Genomic DNA, 18,000 nt, shown 5'->3' with positions numbered 1-18,000 from the left:
AAATATTTTTTTTTTAAAAAAAAAAAAAAAAAAAAAAAAAAACAAGGCCAGCATTACCCTGTCACCAAAAACAGATGAGAATGCCACAAGAAAAGAAAACTACAGGCCAATACCCCTGAGGAACGTAGATGCAAAAATCCTCAACAAAAAATATTAGCAAACAAAATTCAACAATACAATAAAAGGATCATTAGCAAGTTGGATCTACTCCAGAGATGTAAGGATGGGTCAACATCTACAAATCAATGTGATACACCACATTAACAAAATGAAGGATAAATACCAAAAGACCATCTCAATAGATATTGTAAAAGCATTTGATAAAATTCATCATTTATGATAAAAATCTCACAGCAAAATGGGTATAGAGGGAACATACCTCAACGTAATAAAAGTCATATATGACAAGCCCACAGCTAACACCATAGTGGTGAAAAGCTGAAAGCTTTTCCTTAGAGATCAGAACAAGACAGACACTGGAAAAAAAAATAAAGAAATAAAAAAATAAATTCCCTGGCAGTCCAGTGGTTGGGACTCAGTGCTTTCACTGCTGTGGCGGGGGTTTAATCCTTGGTCGGGGAACTAAGATCCCACAAGCCGCAAAGCGCAGCCAAAAAAAAAAAGACCAGGACAAGACAAGGATCCCCCCTGTCACAACTTTTATTCAACATAAGTATTAGAAATCCTAGCCAGAGCAGTTAGGCAAGAAAAAGAAACAAAAGGCATTCAAATTGAAAAGGAAGATATAAAACTGTTTGCAGATGACATGATATTATATATAGACAACACTTGACTCCATCAAAAACTATTAGAATAAACAAATTCAGTAAAGTTGCAGAATGCAAAATCGATGTACAAAAATGTTATGTATCTATACACTAATAGTGAATTATAAGAAATTAAGGGGGGCTTCCCTGGTGGTGCAGTGGTTGAGAGTCCGCCTGCTGATGCAGGGGACATGGATTCGTGCCCCGGTCCAGGAGGATCCCACATGCTGCGGAGCGGCTGGGCCCGTGAGCCATGGCCACTGAGCCTGCACGTCCGGAGCCTGTGCTCTGCAACGGGAGAGGCCACCACAGTGAGAGGCCCACACACCGCAAAAAAAAAAAGAAAAGAAATTAAGGGACTTCCCTGGTGGCACAGTGGTTAAGAATCCACCTGCCAATGCAGGGGACATGGGTTCGATCCCTGGTCCTGGAAGATCCCACATGCCGTGGAGCAGCTCAGCCCATGCACCACAACTACTCTATAGAGTCCACAAGCCACAACTACTGAAGCCTGTGTGCCTAGAGCCTGTGCTCTGCAACAAGAGAAACCACCACAATGAGAAGCCCACGCACCACAATGAAGAGTAGCCCCCACTCGCCACAGCTAGAGAAAGCCCACACGCAGCAACAAAGACCCAACACAGCCCCAAAAAATTAATGAATTTAAAAAGAAAGAAAACCATCTCATTTATAATATACAATTTAAAATTGCATCAAAAAGAAGAGAATACCTACGAATAAATTTAACCAAGGAAGCGAATGACCCATACACTAAAAATTTTAAGACATTAGTGAAAGAAATTGAAGACAAATAAATGGAAAGATATTCTGTGCTCATGGATTGGAAGAGCTAACGTTGCTAAAATGTCCATACTACCCCAAAGCAATCTACAGATTCAATGCAATTCCTATCAAAATTCCAATGGCATTTTTCACAGAAATAGGAGAAATAACCCTAAGATTTGTGTGGAACCACAAAAGACCTTGAATAGCCAAAGCAATCTTGAGAGAGAAGAACAAAGCTGGAGCCATCATGCTCCCTGGTATCAAACTATATTACAAAGCTATAGTAATCAAAACAGTATGGTATTCGCATAAAAACAGACACATAGATCAACGGAACAGAAGAAAGAGCCCAGAAGTAGATCGACACACATATCGTCAATTTATGGCAAAGGAGCCAAGAATACACAATGGGGAAAGGACAGTCTCTTCAATAAATGGTGTTGGGAAAACCACTATCTTACACCATACCCAAAAACTGACTCAACATGGATTAAAGACTTGCATGTAAGACCTGAAACCATAAAACTCCCGAAAGAAAACAGGCAGTAAGCTCTTTGACATCAGTCTTGACAATGATTTTTTAGATTTGAAGCCAAAAGCAAAGGCAACAAAAGCAAAACAATACAAGATGGGACTACAACAAAGTAAAGTTTCTGTGCACAAAAGAAACCATCAACAAAATGAACTGACAACCTATCAAATGGGAGAAAATATCTGCAAATCATATACCTAATAAGGGGTTGATATCCAAAATACATGAAAAAACTCGTACAACTCAATAGCAAAAAAAACTTTTCGAAAATGGGCAGGATATCTGAACATTTTTCTAATGAAGACATACAGATGGCCAACAGATACATGAAAAGATGCTTAACATCACTCATCATCAGGGAAATGCAAATCAAAACCACAATGAGATATCACCCCACACCTGTTGTTAGAATGGCCATCATCAAAATGAAAAGAAATAACAAGGATTGGTGAGGAGGTGGAAAAAAGGGAATCCTTGTGCACTGTTGGTGGGAATGTAAATTGGTGCAGCTACTATGGAAAACAGCATGGAGATTCCTGAAAAAATTAAAAATAGAACTACTGTATGAACCATCAATTCTACTTCTAGATATTTATCTGAAGAAAACAAAAACACAAACTTAAAAAGCTATATGTAAGTGGTGCTGGGAAAACTGGACGCTACGTGTAAAAGAATGAAATTAGAACATTCCCTAACACCATACACGAAAATAAACTCAGAATGTATTAAAGACCTAAATGTAAGCCCAGACACTATAAAACTCTTATAGGAAAACATAGGCAGAACACTCTGACGTAAATCACAGCAACATCTTTTTTGGCCCATCTCCTAGAGTAATGAAAATTTAAACAAATGGGACCCAGTTAAACTTAAAAGCTTTTGCACAGCAAAGGAAACCATAAACAAGACGAAAAGACAACCCTCAGAATGGGAGAAAATATTTGCAAACGAAGCAACTGACAGGGTTAATCTCCAAAATATACAAGCAGTTCATACAGCTCAGTATCAAAAAAACAGCCAACCAAATCAAAAACTGGGCAGAAGACCTAAATAGACATTTCCCCAAAGAAGACATACAGATTGCCAACAAACATATGTAAAGATGCTCAACATCACTAATTATTAGAGAAATGCAAATCAAAACTACGATGAGGTATCACCTTGCACCAGTTAGAATGGGCCTCATCAGAAAATCTACAAACAACAAATGCTGGAGAGGGTGTGGAGAAAAGGGAACCCTCTTGCACTGTTGCTGGGAATGTAAATTGATACAGCCATTATGGAGAACAGTACAGAGGTTCCTTAAAAAACTAAAAATAGAACTACCCTATGACCCAGCAATCCCACTACTGGGCATATACCCAGAGAAAACCATAATTCAAAATAATTAAGGGACTTCCCTGGTGGCACAGTGGTTAAGAATCCACCTGCCAATGCAGGGGACATGGGTTCGATCCCTGGTCCTGGAAGATCCCACATGCCGTGGAGCAGCTCAGCCCATGCACCACAACTACTCTATAGAGTCCACAAGCCACAACTACTGAAGCCTGTGTGCCTAGAGCCTGTGCTCTGCAACAAGAGAAACCACCACAATGAGAAGCCCACGCACCACAATGAAGAGTAGCCCCCACTCGCCACAGCTAGAGAAAGCCCACACGCAGCAACAAAGACCCAACACAGCCCCAAAAAATTAATGAATTTAAAAAGAAAGAAAACCATCTCATTTATAATATACAATTTAAAATTGCATCAAAAAGAAGAGAATACCTACGAATAAATTTAACCAAGGAAGCGAATGACCCATACACTAAAAATTTTAAGACATTAGTGAAAGAAATTGAAGAAGACAAATAAATGGAAAGATATTCTGTGCTCATGGATTGGAAGAGCTAACGTTGCTAAAATGTCCATACTACCCCAAAGCAATCTACAGATTCAATGCAATTCCTATCAAAATTCCAATGGCATTTTTCACAGAAATAGGAGAAATAACCCTAAGATTTGTGTGGAACCACAAAAGACCTTGAATAGCCAAAGCAATCTTGAGAGAGAAGAACAAAGCTGGAGCCATCATGCTCCCTGGTATCAAACTATATTACAAAGCTATAGTAATCAAAACAGTATGGTATTCGCATAAAAACAGACACATAGATCAACGGAACAGAAGAAAGAGCCCAGAAGTAGATCGACACACATATCGTCAATTTATGGCAAAGGAGCCAAGAATACACAATGGGGAAAGGACAGTCTCTTCAATAAATGGTGTTGGGAAAACCACTATCTTACACCATACCCAAAAACTGACTCAACATGGATTAAAGACTTGCATGTAAGACCTGAAACCATAAAACTCCCGAAAGAAAACAGGCAGTAAGCTCTTTGACATCAGTCTTGACAATGATTTTTTAGATTTGAAGCCAAAAGCAAAGGCAACAAAAGCAAAACAATACAAGATGGGACTACAACAAAGTAAAGTTTCTGTGCACAAAAGAAACCATCAACAAAATGAACTGACAACCTATCAAATGGGAGAAAATATCTGCAAATCATATACCTAATAAGGGGTTGATATCCAAAATACATGAAAAAACTCGTACAACTCAATAGCAAAAAAAACTTTTCGAAAATGGGCAGGATATCTGAACATTTTTCTAATGAAGACATACAGATGGCCAACAGATACATGAAAAGATGCTTAACATCACTCATCATCAGGGAAATGCAAATCAAAACCACAATGAGATATCACCCCACACCTGTTGTTAGAATGGCCATCATCAAAATGAAAAGAAATAACAAGGATTGGTGAGGAGGTGGAAAAAAGGGAATCCTTGTGCACTGTTGGTGGGAATGTAAATTGGTGCAGCTACTATGGAAAACAGCATGGAGATTCCTGAAAAAATTAAAAATAGAACTACTGTATGAACCATCAATTCTACTTCTAGATATTTATCTGAAGAAAACAAAAACACAAACTTAAAAAGCTATATGTAAGTGGTGCTGGGAAAACTGGACGCTACGTGTAAAAGAATGAAATTAGAACATTCCCTAACACCATACACGAAAATAAACTCAGAATGTATTAAAGACCTAAATGTAAGCCCAGACACTATAAAACTCTTATAGGAAAACATAGGCAGAACACTCTGACGTAAATCACAGCAACATCTTTTTTGGCCCATCTCCTAGAGTAATGAAAATTTAAACAAATGGGACCCAGTTAAACTTAAAAGCTTTTGCACAGCAAAGGAAACCATAAACAAGACGAAAAGACAACCCTCAGAATGGGAGAAAATATTTGCAAACGAAGCAACTGACAGGGTTAATCTCCAAAATATACAAGCAGTTCATACAGCTCAGTATCAAAAAAACAGCCAGCCAAATCAAAAACTGGGCAGAAGACCTAAATAGACATTTCCCCAAAGAAGACATACAGATTGCCAACAAACATATGTAAAGATGCTCAACATCACTAATTATTAGAGAAATGCAAATCAAAACTACGATGAGGTATCACCTTGCACCAGTTAGAATGGGCCTCATCAGAAAATCTACAAACAACAAATGCTGGAGAGGGTGTGGAGAAAAGGGAACCCTCTTGCACTGTTGCTGGGAATGTAAATTGATACAGCCATTATGGAGAACAGTACAGAGGTTCCTTAAAAAACTAAAAATAGAACTACCCTATGACCCAGCAATCCCACTACTGGGCATATACCCAGAGAAAACCATAATTCAAAAAAACACATACACCCCAATGTTCATAGCAGCACTATTTACAATAGCCAGGTCATGGAAGCAACCTAAATGTTCATTGACAGAGGAATGGATAAAGATGTGGTACGTATATACAATGGAATATTACTCAGCCATAACAAGGGATGAAATTGGGTCATTTGTAGAGACGTGGATGGACCTAGAGACTGTCATACAGAGTGAAGTAAGTCAAAGAGAAAAGCAAATATCATATAATAACACATATGTGTGGAATCGAGAAAAATGGTACAGATGATCTTATTTGCAAAGCAGAAATAGAGACACAGACGTCGAGAACAAATGTATGGATACCAAGGGGGAAAGGGGTGGGGTGGGAGGAATTGGGAGACTGGGATTGACTATGTATAAAATAGACAGCTGATGGGAACATACTGTAGAGCACAGGGAACTCTACCTAATGCACTGTGGTGACCTAAATGGGAGGGAAGTCCAAAAGGGAGGGGATGTCTGTCTGTGTATGGCTGATTCACTTTGTTGTGCAGTGGAGGCTAATACAACATTGTAAAGCAACCGTACTCCAATAAAAATTAATTTAAAACTTAAATTTTAAAAAGCTATATGTGGGTGTAGGAGGGGTTATGAAAGCAGATACATTTTTATCTTTCTATAACAACAAACAGAAAAAGCTATATACACCCCAATGTTCATGGCAGCATTATTTACTATAGCTGAGCCATGGAAGCAACCTAAGAGTCCACCAACGGATGAATGGACAAAGATGTGGTATATATACACAACAGAATATTATTCAGCCAGAAAAAATGAAATTTCGCCATTTGCAACAGCAAAGATGATCTTGAGGGCATTATGCTCAGTGAAATAAGCCAAAGAAAGACAAATACCGTATGGTCTCACTTATATGTGGAATCTGGAGCAAAAAAAATAGGACCTAGTTCACAGGTATAGAGAACAGACTGGTGGTTGCCTGAGGTAGGAGAGGTGGGCGAAACGGGTGAAGGGCGTCAAAAGGTATAGATTCTCAGTTATACAATAAGTCATGGGGGTGTCATGTACAGCACAGTCACTGTAGCTAGTAATGCTGTACTGCATATTTGAAAGTTGCTCGTAGGGTAGATATTAAACGTTGTCATCACAAGAAAAAACCTTTTGTAACTATGTGATGATGGATGTTAGCTGGGTTTACTGTGGTGATCATTTCGCAAAATATATAAACATCGATCGTCACACTGTACACCTGAAACTAACACTATATGTCAATTATGCCTCAAAAAATTATATATTTTTTAAATGAAAAAATAAGGTTTCATTTTAAAATAACAAAGACCTTAATAGTTGAGAGAGACACATATTCATGGGTAGGAAGATTAAGTTTCTTAAAGATGTCAATTATCCCCCCATATTAATGTATATATTTCAAAACTATTCCAAAGAAAATCCCAACAGGATTTTATATGGTTCTTGACAAGTTTATTCTAAAAACGTTTAAGAAGGAAATTTTCACTTCTGGGAATGGCACACTAGGTAATTCAGACCAGCCATCCTGCTAGGAAAGCCATACCGAGTATTTTTAAATCCCTGCCTGAATTCATCAGAGAGCTAGCAGGTGAAGGAAGAATTACTGGGCCAGGATTCAGGAGGAGACAGAAATCCAGGGAGGAAGCCTGACATTTGGGGTCACATTCCTGCCAATTCCAGAAGAGGTGTCTGAGAAGCTCGGCAGCACTTCTGAGAAAAGGGAGATTTAAAAAAAAAAAAAGTCCAGAATTCATATTTTGAGACCCCAAAGGAGATAACCTTGCAGCTGTGTGACTACGAGTATACCAGCCCTCAGAGCCCTGTACCAAACCAGCTTCAGTCTGGATTCCTAGCACCCAGGCACCTGCCAGGAGCAAATGCAAAGCCTCACTGGAGGAGGCTGACATCATCCTAGGCCTCAATATATTTAATTTTTCATATACAACAAAAATTAACCAGGAACACAAAGGGGACAAAGAAGCATGAACAGAAGAAGACCAGAAACAATGGACATAATCAGACCTGCAGGGGCTGAAAGCACAACACATACTCTGTCTAGGTGTAAGACAGGACTGAGAATTTCAGCAAGTAATTGGATGTAAAATAGAGGGAAAATGGAAATTCTAGAACCAAAAAATGCATTAACTGATATAAGGAACTCAGTGAACGTGTTTAACAAAATCGGGACTTCCCTGGTGGTCCAGTGGTAAAGAATCCGCCTTGCAATGCAAGGGACGCGGGTTTGATCCCTGGTCGGGGAACTAAGATCCCACGTGCCGCGGGGCAACTAAGCCCACGCGCCATAACTACTGAGCTTGCGCGCCTCAACTAGAGAGACACCCGTGCTCCACAATGAAGAGCCTGTGTGCCAACGAAGATCCCGCATGCCTCAACTAAGACCCGATGCAGCCAAAACTAAATAAAAGAAATAAATAATAAATCTTGAAAAGAACAGAGTTAGTGAACTGGAGATAGATTAGGAGCTAGGTGTGTAACGAAGCATGAAGAGAGAAAAGTATGGACAAAACACAGGGCAGGAAGAGACGGGATGAGAAGTCCAACTGGAGCACCAACAGAAAAGGAAAAAACACAGTAGAAGCAATGTTCATAGCAGTATAATTCACAATAGCCCCAAAGTGGAAATAATCCAGATATCCCCCAACTGGTCAAAGGATGAACAAAACATACTTCCATGCAATGGAACACCACTTAGCCCTGAAGAGGAAGGAGCTGACACACGACGTGGATGAACCTCAAAAACACGGGTGTGAAGGATGCCAGACGCAAAAGACTGTGTACTTCCTGCTTCTGTTGAAATGAAATGTACAGAAAAGGCAAATCTAGAGACGGAGAGCAGACCGGTGGCTGCCTGCAAGTGGAAAGACTGCAGACGGCACGAGGGATCCTTTGGGGCGATGGAATTGTTTAAAAACTGGTTCGTGGCGATAGTTACACAACTTTGTAAATGTACTAAATTTCATGTCATACTCAAAATGATATGTAGATCACACCTCAGTAAAGCTGTTTTTAAAGAAGTTTCCAAAACTGACCGTGCCAGTTACCAGTTTCTCATTCCTCATGTCCACGTCTCCCGTTTATCTGGTGCTCTAAAGTGAGCGTTTCCCGTGTGCAGGGAGCACAGGGTTTTGTCCCTGGAGGGGTCCTGCAGCAGGCGCCGGCTCCAGGGGTGGAGACCGCTGTTTGCTTCTCACTCTGACCGCAGGGCTACTAGAGGCACGTGTCAGGAGGCATCCAGCGCATTCTACCCCAGCCACACCCTCTACCCGCATCTTGCTGTCTCTCGGCAAGCCTGCAGCCCAGCCTGACCTGCTCATCCTCTCACTGTGGCCCCCAGGCCTTGTGCCACCCTGCACGCATGCCCACCTGCCAGCCTCGGCTCACCCAGCTCTGAGCCAGCTCTGGCCTGGGTGACCCAGTGTGTTTCTCAGCACCCCCAGTGGACTGTAAGTAACCACACCTTCTCCAACGAGCTCTGAATCCCAGCATAGGGACTTGGGCCCTCCTGAGTTTTGCTTTCCTCGGGCATTCACCTTCACCCTTGGGTAACTTCAGCGTTCCCTCTACACCTTCATAGTCGCTTTTCTCTCACAGTTAATAATTCTTTATATCAATCTTTCTCTGTTCAAATTACTCCATAGTTTATGCCTTCTGATTGGTCCTTGACTGAAAGACATCAAGCCCTAAATTCAAGAAGCCTTATGAGTCCCAAGTAGGATAATTAAAAAGAAATACAGTGGGTCCCTCAGTATCCACAGGGGATTGGTCCCAAGACCCGCTCTGGATACCAAAGTCCACCGAAGTTCAGGTCCCAGAGTCAGCCCTCTGTACCCACGGGGTCAGCAGCAGAATCAACCTCAAATCTTAAACAGTACATGACCCCGCAGCTGGTTGGGCCCACAGATAGGGAGGGCTGACTGTACACATCTAAGCACAGCATGGTTAACCTTCTGAAAGACAGACAGAAAGAACATCTTTAAGTGGATAGAGAAAGAAAAAAAAAAAGGACACATTACCTTCAAAGGTAACAGTGAATGAGACTCCCCAGCAGAAGCACCTGGGGAGACAAGTCGATGGAGTGTCTTCAGTACTGAGAGAAAATCACCAACCACACTTCTATACTCACTCTAAATCTCCCTCGTGAATGAAAGTAAAAATCACGATATTGTCAGACGAACAGAAACAGAATTCAACACAAGCAGACCTACACCAAGACAAGACTGAACCGTGTTTTCAGGCCAAAGGGAGATAATCCCAAATGGAAAGTCAGACATGCAGGAGAGAAGGAAAAAGCCACAAAAACCAGTCAGCATGTGGGTAAACCTAAATGAGCATGAACTGTATAAGCAATAACCATGTCTCATGGAGGTTTAAAATAGGGAGAATTAAAACAGAAACCAACAGTATGTGATTCAGGAAGAAGGCACATGGAGTTAAGAGTATTCTCGAATTCGTTCTTTTTTTTTTTTTTTTTTTTGCGGTACGCGGGCCTCTCACTGTTGTGGCCTCCCCCGTTGTGGAGCACAGGCTTCGGACGCACAGGCTCAGCGGCCATGGCTCACGGGCCCAGCCGCTCCGCGGCACGTGGGATCTTCCCGGACCGGGGCACGAACCCGTGTCCCCTGCATCGGCAGGCAGACTCTCAGCCACTGCGCCACCAGGGAAGCCCTCTCGAATTAGTTCTTGAATTGTCTAGAAAGGAGAAAAAGTACTAGGCTTTCAGAAGTCAAGAATGCAAGTGTGCAGTCTCTAGGGCACCACTACAGAGTGAAAGAATGCATAACTGCCACGCCAATAGAGAAAAGATACAAGGTTCACTCATCAAAAAGATGTAACAATTTCTAAATATGTATGCATCTAACTACATAGCCTCAGACTATCTGAAGCAAGGGCCGACATGGAGAAATGGACAAATCAGAGATGCCGATGGGAAGTTTTAACACACCCCTCTGAGGAACACTGAGAAATGACTAATCTTACACAGCACTTCCAAAAAGAAAATGAGAATCCCTTCGCAACTCTTGTAATGAGACCAACATAACCCTGCTACCAAAACCATAAACAAAAATGAAAATTATAGATCAATTTCACTTATGAACACAGATGCCAAAAGCCCTAAACAAAATACCCACAATGTTCGATACAGAAAAAGGATAATACGTCACGGTCAAGATGGGTTTGTTCCACGAATGAAAAATTACCTTAACATCTGAAAATCGACATTAAGTCACCATGTTAACAGAATTAGATAATTTTCTCAGTAATTTAATAAAATTCAATATCCATGCATGATTTTTAAAAACTCTTAGCAGGGCTTCCCCTGGTGGCGCAGTGGTTAAGAATCCGCCTGCCAATGCAGGGGACACAGGTTTGAGCCCCGGTCCAGGAAGATCCCACATGCCGCGGAGCAACTAAGCCCGTGGGCCACAACTACTGAGCCTGCGCTCTAGAGCTCGGGTGCCACAACTACTGAATCCCGCACACCTAGAGCCCATGCTCCGCAACAAGAGAAGCCACCGCAATGAGAAGCCCACGCACCACAACCAGAGAAAGCCAACGCACGGCAACAAAGACCCAACGCAGCCAAAAATAAAAATATAATTAATTAAAAAAAAACTCTTAGCAAAATAGAAATAGAAGAGTACTTCCTTAATCTGAAAAAGGATATCTATCTTTTACAAAAAACAGAATGTTGAAGCCTTCCTTTTGAAACAAGGAAAAAGATAAGGTTGCCCACGGTCAGCACTGCTACCCAGCATTGTACTTGGGGGGCCCCAGCCAGTGCAGGAAGCAAAACACACGAAAAGAGTAAGGGCTGGAAAGGAAGATAAGAAGCTCATTATATATAGATGGTAATACTGTGTAAATAGAAAATTCAACAGAATCTCCAGAGAAGTTACCAGAATAAGTGAATTTAGAAAGTGTGCTGGGTTCAAAGTCAATCATCTGGAATCAACTGCATTTTTGTACACTAGCAAGTAACAAAAAAATATAAAAGTGATCATATTTGTAATAGCACCAAAAAATCAAATACCTAGGGATACTAACAAAATGTGCAAACTTTCTGCACACACAAAAAATCAAGGGAACTGTTTAAACGACCTACTAAACAAATAAGGAGATTCACCATGTTTGTTGGAAAACAGCACTGTTAAGATGTCTGTTGTCCCCAAATTAATCTATAGATTTAAAGCAGAGTCAAAATCCCAGTTTTTTAGGAGGTGGAAATTGACATATTAATTCTAAAATTTATTATAAATACAAATGATTTTAAATGACCAAGAATCTTAAAGATGGCGGGAGGACGTGACCCACTCAATGTCCAGACTTACTATCAAGTCCCAGGCATGAGGTATAACAAGAAGAGACAAATGGATCTCTAGGATCTAGTCCAGGTGGGTGGCAGACCTAAATGTGAAAAAAACCCGAAAAGCTTCTAGATCTTGAAGACAACATAAGAGAATATCTTCATGACCTAGGAGTAGGGAAATTTTTCTTAAGCCTTAAAAAAGCATTATCCATAAAGGAAAAGATAAATTTGAATATATATTACAATTGAGAACTTCTTTTCTATCGGATGAACCATTAAGAGAATGAAAAGGGAAGCTACAAAGTAGAAGAGGATATTTGCAATCCCTGAATCTAACATAGGACTCATATCTAGAAAACACTAAAGGACTCCTCTGAACTGATAAAAGAAAGACATAAAAACGGGCACAAGACTTAAACAAGTACGTTATAAAAAGAGAGATCCAAACAGCTGATGAGCATAGGATAAAAAGCTCAATAGAATTCGTCAGAAAAATGCAAATTAAAGCCACAGTGAAATACCACTACAGTTTTAACGACCAGAAGCACTCAAACACCAGGGATTGACGAGTTTGTGGAACAACTGGACTCCCGTCCGTTGCTGGTGGGAATGCAAAATGATGCAACCACTTTGGATTGGCAGCATCTGATTGAAACTTTATCTTACACACTCACAACTTCCTCAGGAGAGCCTTTCTTTACCACTCTCCGAGGCCAAACACCTCTAGGCCACACCGGAGTGATTCTAAGACACACATCTGAGCACCTCTGAAATCAGGGTGCGCTCTAATGTAATCAGAGCTCTCATTCCAGATTTGCCCCAGTCGCCTGTCCTTCATGGCCCTTTAGCCACAACACTGACACACGTCTGTCGAAATGGACTTCCTTCTTCACTCCTGGGAATCCTGAAACTGGAATTACTGGGTCAAAAGACATGCACATTTTTTCCAGTTATTTTTTAATTACACAACACATGAATACACCCATATTTTAAAATTCGGCACAAACCCTCCTAGTACCAGTCCTTCCCCAAAGGCAGCCGCTCTCAGCAGTTTGCAATATATCCTTCTAGACTGTTCTTTGCACTTACATGCATATTAATATGTGGTACACGTATTACTAGAAGCTACCATTAGCCTACTTTCCATGAAGATGGTAGCAATACACATCTACCAGTAATAAATGAGAGGGTCAGGCCTTTGCCACCTCTAGAATCAATCTTTCTAATTTTTTCCCAATCTGATAAGTAAAAATCATCTCACAGTTTAAGTGTGTACTTCCCTTATACACAGAACTCAAATCCATCTCTTCCTCGTATATGGAATTCCAGATTTTAGGAGGTCTCCCCTTCATACTGCCTAACACCCTGAAGTTATACAAATATTCCCCTAAGCTTTCATCTACGATTGGTAGAGCTTTATTTCACACTACTTAGCTCTTAAATCCATCTGGAATTTATTTTTACATACAATAGGAGAAGAATAATTATTTTTCCAACCGGAGCGCCAACTCTGCCCTCCCTGACTCACTCCATTAAAATGCCATTTTGGTCAGATATTAATGTCCCATATATACTTGGAATGTTTTCTGGACTTTGTCTTTCACTGATCCATCTCTGTGGCAAAGCCATACTGTGCCTTTATTGTAGCTTTATCGTAAGTTTCAAAATCCTCCCTCATTAAACTTTGAAAAACTATTAGCAGTTTTTGCACATTTTCCTTCCACATTAATGTTTAAAAACATCTTTTTCAGTTTTAAAAGCTTGGCTTTCTTGTTGGAAGTTCATTACACCTGTTTACTTAAGAAGGCTATAGATATTTTCATGATACTACATCTTCCTATCCAGATATTTTGTGCTTTGCTGTTTTTAGAGAAGTTTGGGCCTTTTTGTGCACTGGCTGTCCCGGACTCCTTGTACCTTACAATACATGCACTTTCCTTCCAAAAAAATAAAATAAAATAATTCTCTTCATCTGGATCTGGGTCTTTGCTGTTAAGTTTATTCCTAGGTTTTACTGTTTTTATCACTACTGCGAGTGGAATTTTAAAGTTCTTCCACTTTTACCTGAATGTTGCTATTGACTATTGTATACTTGGTATCCAGTCACTTCTGAGTTCTCTTACTTTGGTTTTTTCATTGACTCTTGGATATCCTAGCTAGAGCATCATTTTGTCTCTTCTAGTTTCCACACTACAAATTCCATTGTGCTGTGTCTTACATTAGCTAGAACCTCAAAACAATGTTGAACAGAGACTCTAGGGGGCACCCATGGCTCGGTCCTGGTGACAGTGGTTTAGTAATTTCCCACTTAACACACCATATGCCGTTGGTGCATCTACCAGCTTCAGCGGCACCTGGGAGCTCATGAGAAATGCAGGCTCTCAGGCCCTACTTACTGAACCAGGATCTGCATTTTAATAAGATTTCCCAGGTGTCTCATAATGTACTTTCAGGTTCAAGGCACGCTGGTCTAGATGGCTTCTTTCTATTCTGATCTTAGGTAAGAGTTTAGTAACAGGAAGAGCTATGGCAGTTGGGGTCTACCAAGTGCTTCTTGGCATCTACGGACCCCTAAAGTACAGCTTCCTGCTTTTTCGCGGCAATCATGCATTTTAGGGTTTGATATCCTGATTCTGGGCCACCCCACGTCCTAGACCATGAGGCCACCTCTCGGGCTCCAAGCACCATCACTCCTCACCACCTACTCCCGCACCCCCATATCTCCAGCCCCTGGAGCATTTCGAGGGCCGAGATGGGTTGTCGTCCTGCTTCAGCTCCCAGACCTGGTCAGTGCTCAGAAAACACCTGATTTAACTTGAGCTGTCAATCTTTTACGGCTCAGCCAGGGGGCCCCCTTCCTCCTCTCTAGATGCAGATGGATTTCCTTCCTCTCTCATCACCTTTGGCCCGCGAAAGACGCTACAGAAATTCCCACCATGGGTACCCAGCAGCTCCACCACCACGTGCACAAGTCAGACACCGCGCTGCACAGACTGGGCAAACCCCAGCATCTCAGAGGGGCCGGCGTGGGAGCCCCAGGGCCCAGCTGTGGACAGAGGCGTCCCGCTCACCCTAAAGTGACCCAGGGCGAGCAACAGCCCCGACGCGGCAATGAGACGCTCTGCCCAGGGTGTTGCTGTTCGTTTACTGACCGGACGTCGTGGCCTTGGTTTCTGGACACGGGGTCATCAGGAGAGAGCCTGCCCCCCGAGACGGGGCTGGGACGCAGCACGACTGGCCGGGAGCGACCCAGGAGAGAGAAGGCCGCTCCTCTCAACTCCTCAACAGGGAGAAAGAAAGCCCAGCAGCTCTGCCCTGCAATCCCAGGGCTGGGCTGGGCGATGGGGAGGCCAGAGGTGGCAATGTCCTTCCAGATGGCTCCGAGGGCAGTGAGGGCACTGGTCCCTCTGCTGGTCTCTCAGGGGTCAAGTGAAGGCCAGGGGCATGGGGGCACTGCCAGCACAGTGCCAGGAAGAGACCTCAGGCCCCTGTAGCACAGCTGGGCCTGGGCCCTGGGGCCACCTCGGGCTAGGACACTGCCTGAGGCCACCTGCAGGCGCAGAGGCCCAGCCATGAGTGCGCTGAAGGCTGCAAAGCCCGTCTTCTTCTGAGCCTGCCCAGGTCCCCTCTAGGTGACAGATGGCCACCAGCAGGGATCCAAGTCCGCAGAAAGAGTCTGGCCAGGTCAGGAGTCCCCGGGTGTCCTGACGTCCCCGAAGGAGCCACCCGCCCTCAGGGCAGGTAGAGCGCTACCACCACGTAGATGACCCAGCTGGTGGACACGAAGACCCCAAAAAGCAGGCTGAAGAGTACCAGCGAGCGGGCCTTGCGCGAGGCCTCCTCAGCCTGGGCCAGGTCGCCCCTGCCCAGGGCCGCACGAGTCTGCAACGAGATGGGGGGTGAGCGGACACAGAGTCCCCACTCCCTCCCGGAGGCACCATCGGGCCCGGCCCCAGTGCGCAGACTGGACAGCTGACCCCGTGAAGCGGTCAGGGCCCTTCCCAGCGATGGGGGTGGCGGCTGCCGGCTCCTGGGCTCTGGCCACGGGCCTGACCCAGATCCACACCCTCCGTCCCATCGCCTACGATCCTCACAACAACCCCGAGTTTGGTGTCATCGTTGTCCCCACTTTGAAGATGAGGAAACGAAGGCTCAGAGAGGTTAAGTGACCCACCCTAGGGCCACACAGCTGGTGGTGAAGCCAGAATTGACAGGCAGGCAAGCAGCCTCCGGAGTCCCGCCTCTGAGCTGTCCTGAGAGCGTCTTTCTCCCCACAGTCCTGTCTTGCTTATGACGGGGGAGCTTGACCATGGAGGGAGGTCAGGGCTGTCACCAGGTCAGCCTTAAGCAAAAGCCCCAGGGCCTTCCTACTCTATTAGCATGTCCGCACATTGGCATCGTGCTAAGTCCCCAGGGTCTAACCTCTTGCCTGGCAATGGTCAGAAACGATCAGGAGGGAGGGACGGAGGAAGATAAAGAGTGTTATGGAGATGTTGGGTGGGTGGATGGATGGATGGACGGATGGACAGGGATAGGTGGCTGGACGAATAGACAGATGGGTGCATTAATGGATGAACAGAGGGGTGGATGGATGGATGAATAGATGGAGACTAGAGAGATGGTGGATGGATGGGTGGGTAGTGGCTGAACAGACAGACAGATAGCTAGACAGACAGATGGAGGTGGATGGGTAGAAGTGAGTGGATGGATGGATGGCAGTCTCCACCCGATTAAACACAAGCCCCCAGCGGACGGGCAGTTCCTTGGGCCTTAATCATCCACACCTTCAGTGTGAATTGTTTCAGTTGAATATTCTAGGGCAGATCCTGAGTGACAGGGAGCAGAGACAGCCGAGGAGAGGGCGAGGACCGCACAGACAACTGGGCACTGATTTCCCAATCCTGCCACCCTTCTCAGGGGGAAACACCAGGGGCCCAGTTGCTGGGGAAGGGGCTGTGTGGACCCCACCTGGGCCCTAGTGGCTGCAGGCTGGGAGGGCTGTACCGAGGACGCCCCACGCCCACCTACCTCGTGGGAGTAGACGACGGCAATGAGCCCGGTAAGCAGGCAGCAGAAGAGGGTCACCAGCACGGACTCGACCATGTAGTCCTTGGGCAGGGGCCTGTGTTCCACCGTGGCCGGGGCTGGCACACCGGCCACGGGGCTGTTGTACTGTGAGGGCAGAGGCCACGGCGTGGTTAGGGAGCACGCAGCCTGCGACAGCAGTGGACCCGTCACTCCACCCACTGCCAAGCCCCACCCAGTGAGGCTGCGGGTCGCCCAGGGGTCAAGGCCCCCCTTCTGCCCACTCCCTCGGCACCCCCAGCCTGTCACTCAGCCCCCAGGAGTCTCAGGGTTCTGCCCTCTACAAAGTGCTCAGTCCAGGGTCCAGCCACCAGTATCTCCATGTCCCCACTGGGTCCCCACCAGGAGGGACCTCGAAGCTATCCTCCACAGGCAGCCAGTGTTTTATTTGTTTTGTTTTTTCCTAAAAATCTAATTAAGTCATCTCCTACCAAAGGCCCTGGGGACCCTCACGGTGGATCCCACCTTCCTATCCTCCCCTCCCCACTAAGCTGAACCAACCACCGTCATTGCCAGAAGACACCGACCTTGGCCCCCTGCACGCCTGTGCTGTGCCCTCCTTCTCTCCTCTGCCTCAACTCTCCTAGTCATCCCGTAGAACCCAGCTCAAATGCCCCCACTGCTGGGAAGCCTCCCACTCCCGCCCAATCCCCAAGCTGAGGGAGCCCTTTTCTACTGCTCCCCTGGGCACAGAAGCATCCCCTGCCGGCTGCTTGTGGTGACCTCTCACCTCCTGTGCCCCAAGCTCT

The 18,000-nt window shown here is 44.3% G+C and overlaps 1 protein-coding gene across 1 annotated transcript in view; it reads right to left on the bottom strand.

Annotated features, from left to right (window-relative positions):
* Nucleotides 1-13,106: 13,106 nt before the first annotated feature.
* PRRT1B (proline rich transmembrane protein 1B) overlaps nt 13,107-18,000 on the bottom strand; it is a 24,780-nt gene continuing 19,886 nt past the window's right edge. Inside the window, exons 3-5 of the mRNA XM_024762222.1 lie at nt 17,982-17,998; nt 17,195-17,338; nt 13,107-16,048 (exon numbers count right to left, since the gene is read on the bottom strand). Coding sequence (XP_024617990.1) covers nt 15,899-16,048; nt 17,195-17,338; nt 17,982-17,998 — 311 coding nt within the window. The 3' untranslated portion in view covers nt 13,107-15,898. The remainder of the gene's footprint in view (nt 16,049-17,194; nt 17,339-17,981; nt 17,999-18,000) is intronic.

Source organism: Neophocaena asiaeorientalis, unplaced genomic scaffold (assembly GCF_003031525.2).
Source record: "Neophocaena asiaeorientalis asiaeorientalis breed wild unplaced genomic scaffold, Neophocaena_asiaeorientalis_V1.1 scaffold78, whole genome shotgun sequence".
Lineage (NCBI taxonomy): Eukaryota > Metazoa > Chordata > Mammalia > Artiodactyla > Phocoenidae > Neophocaena > Neophocaena asiaeorientalis.
The sequence above is the reverse complement of the archived record's forward strand: the minus strand, read 5'-3'. Positions and strand labels throughout refer to the sequence as shown.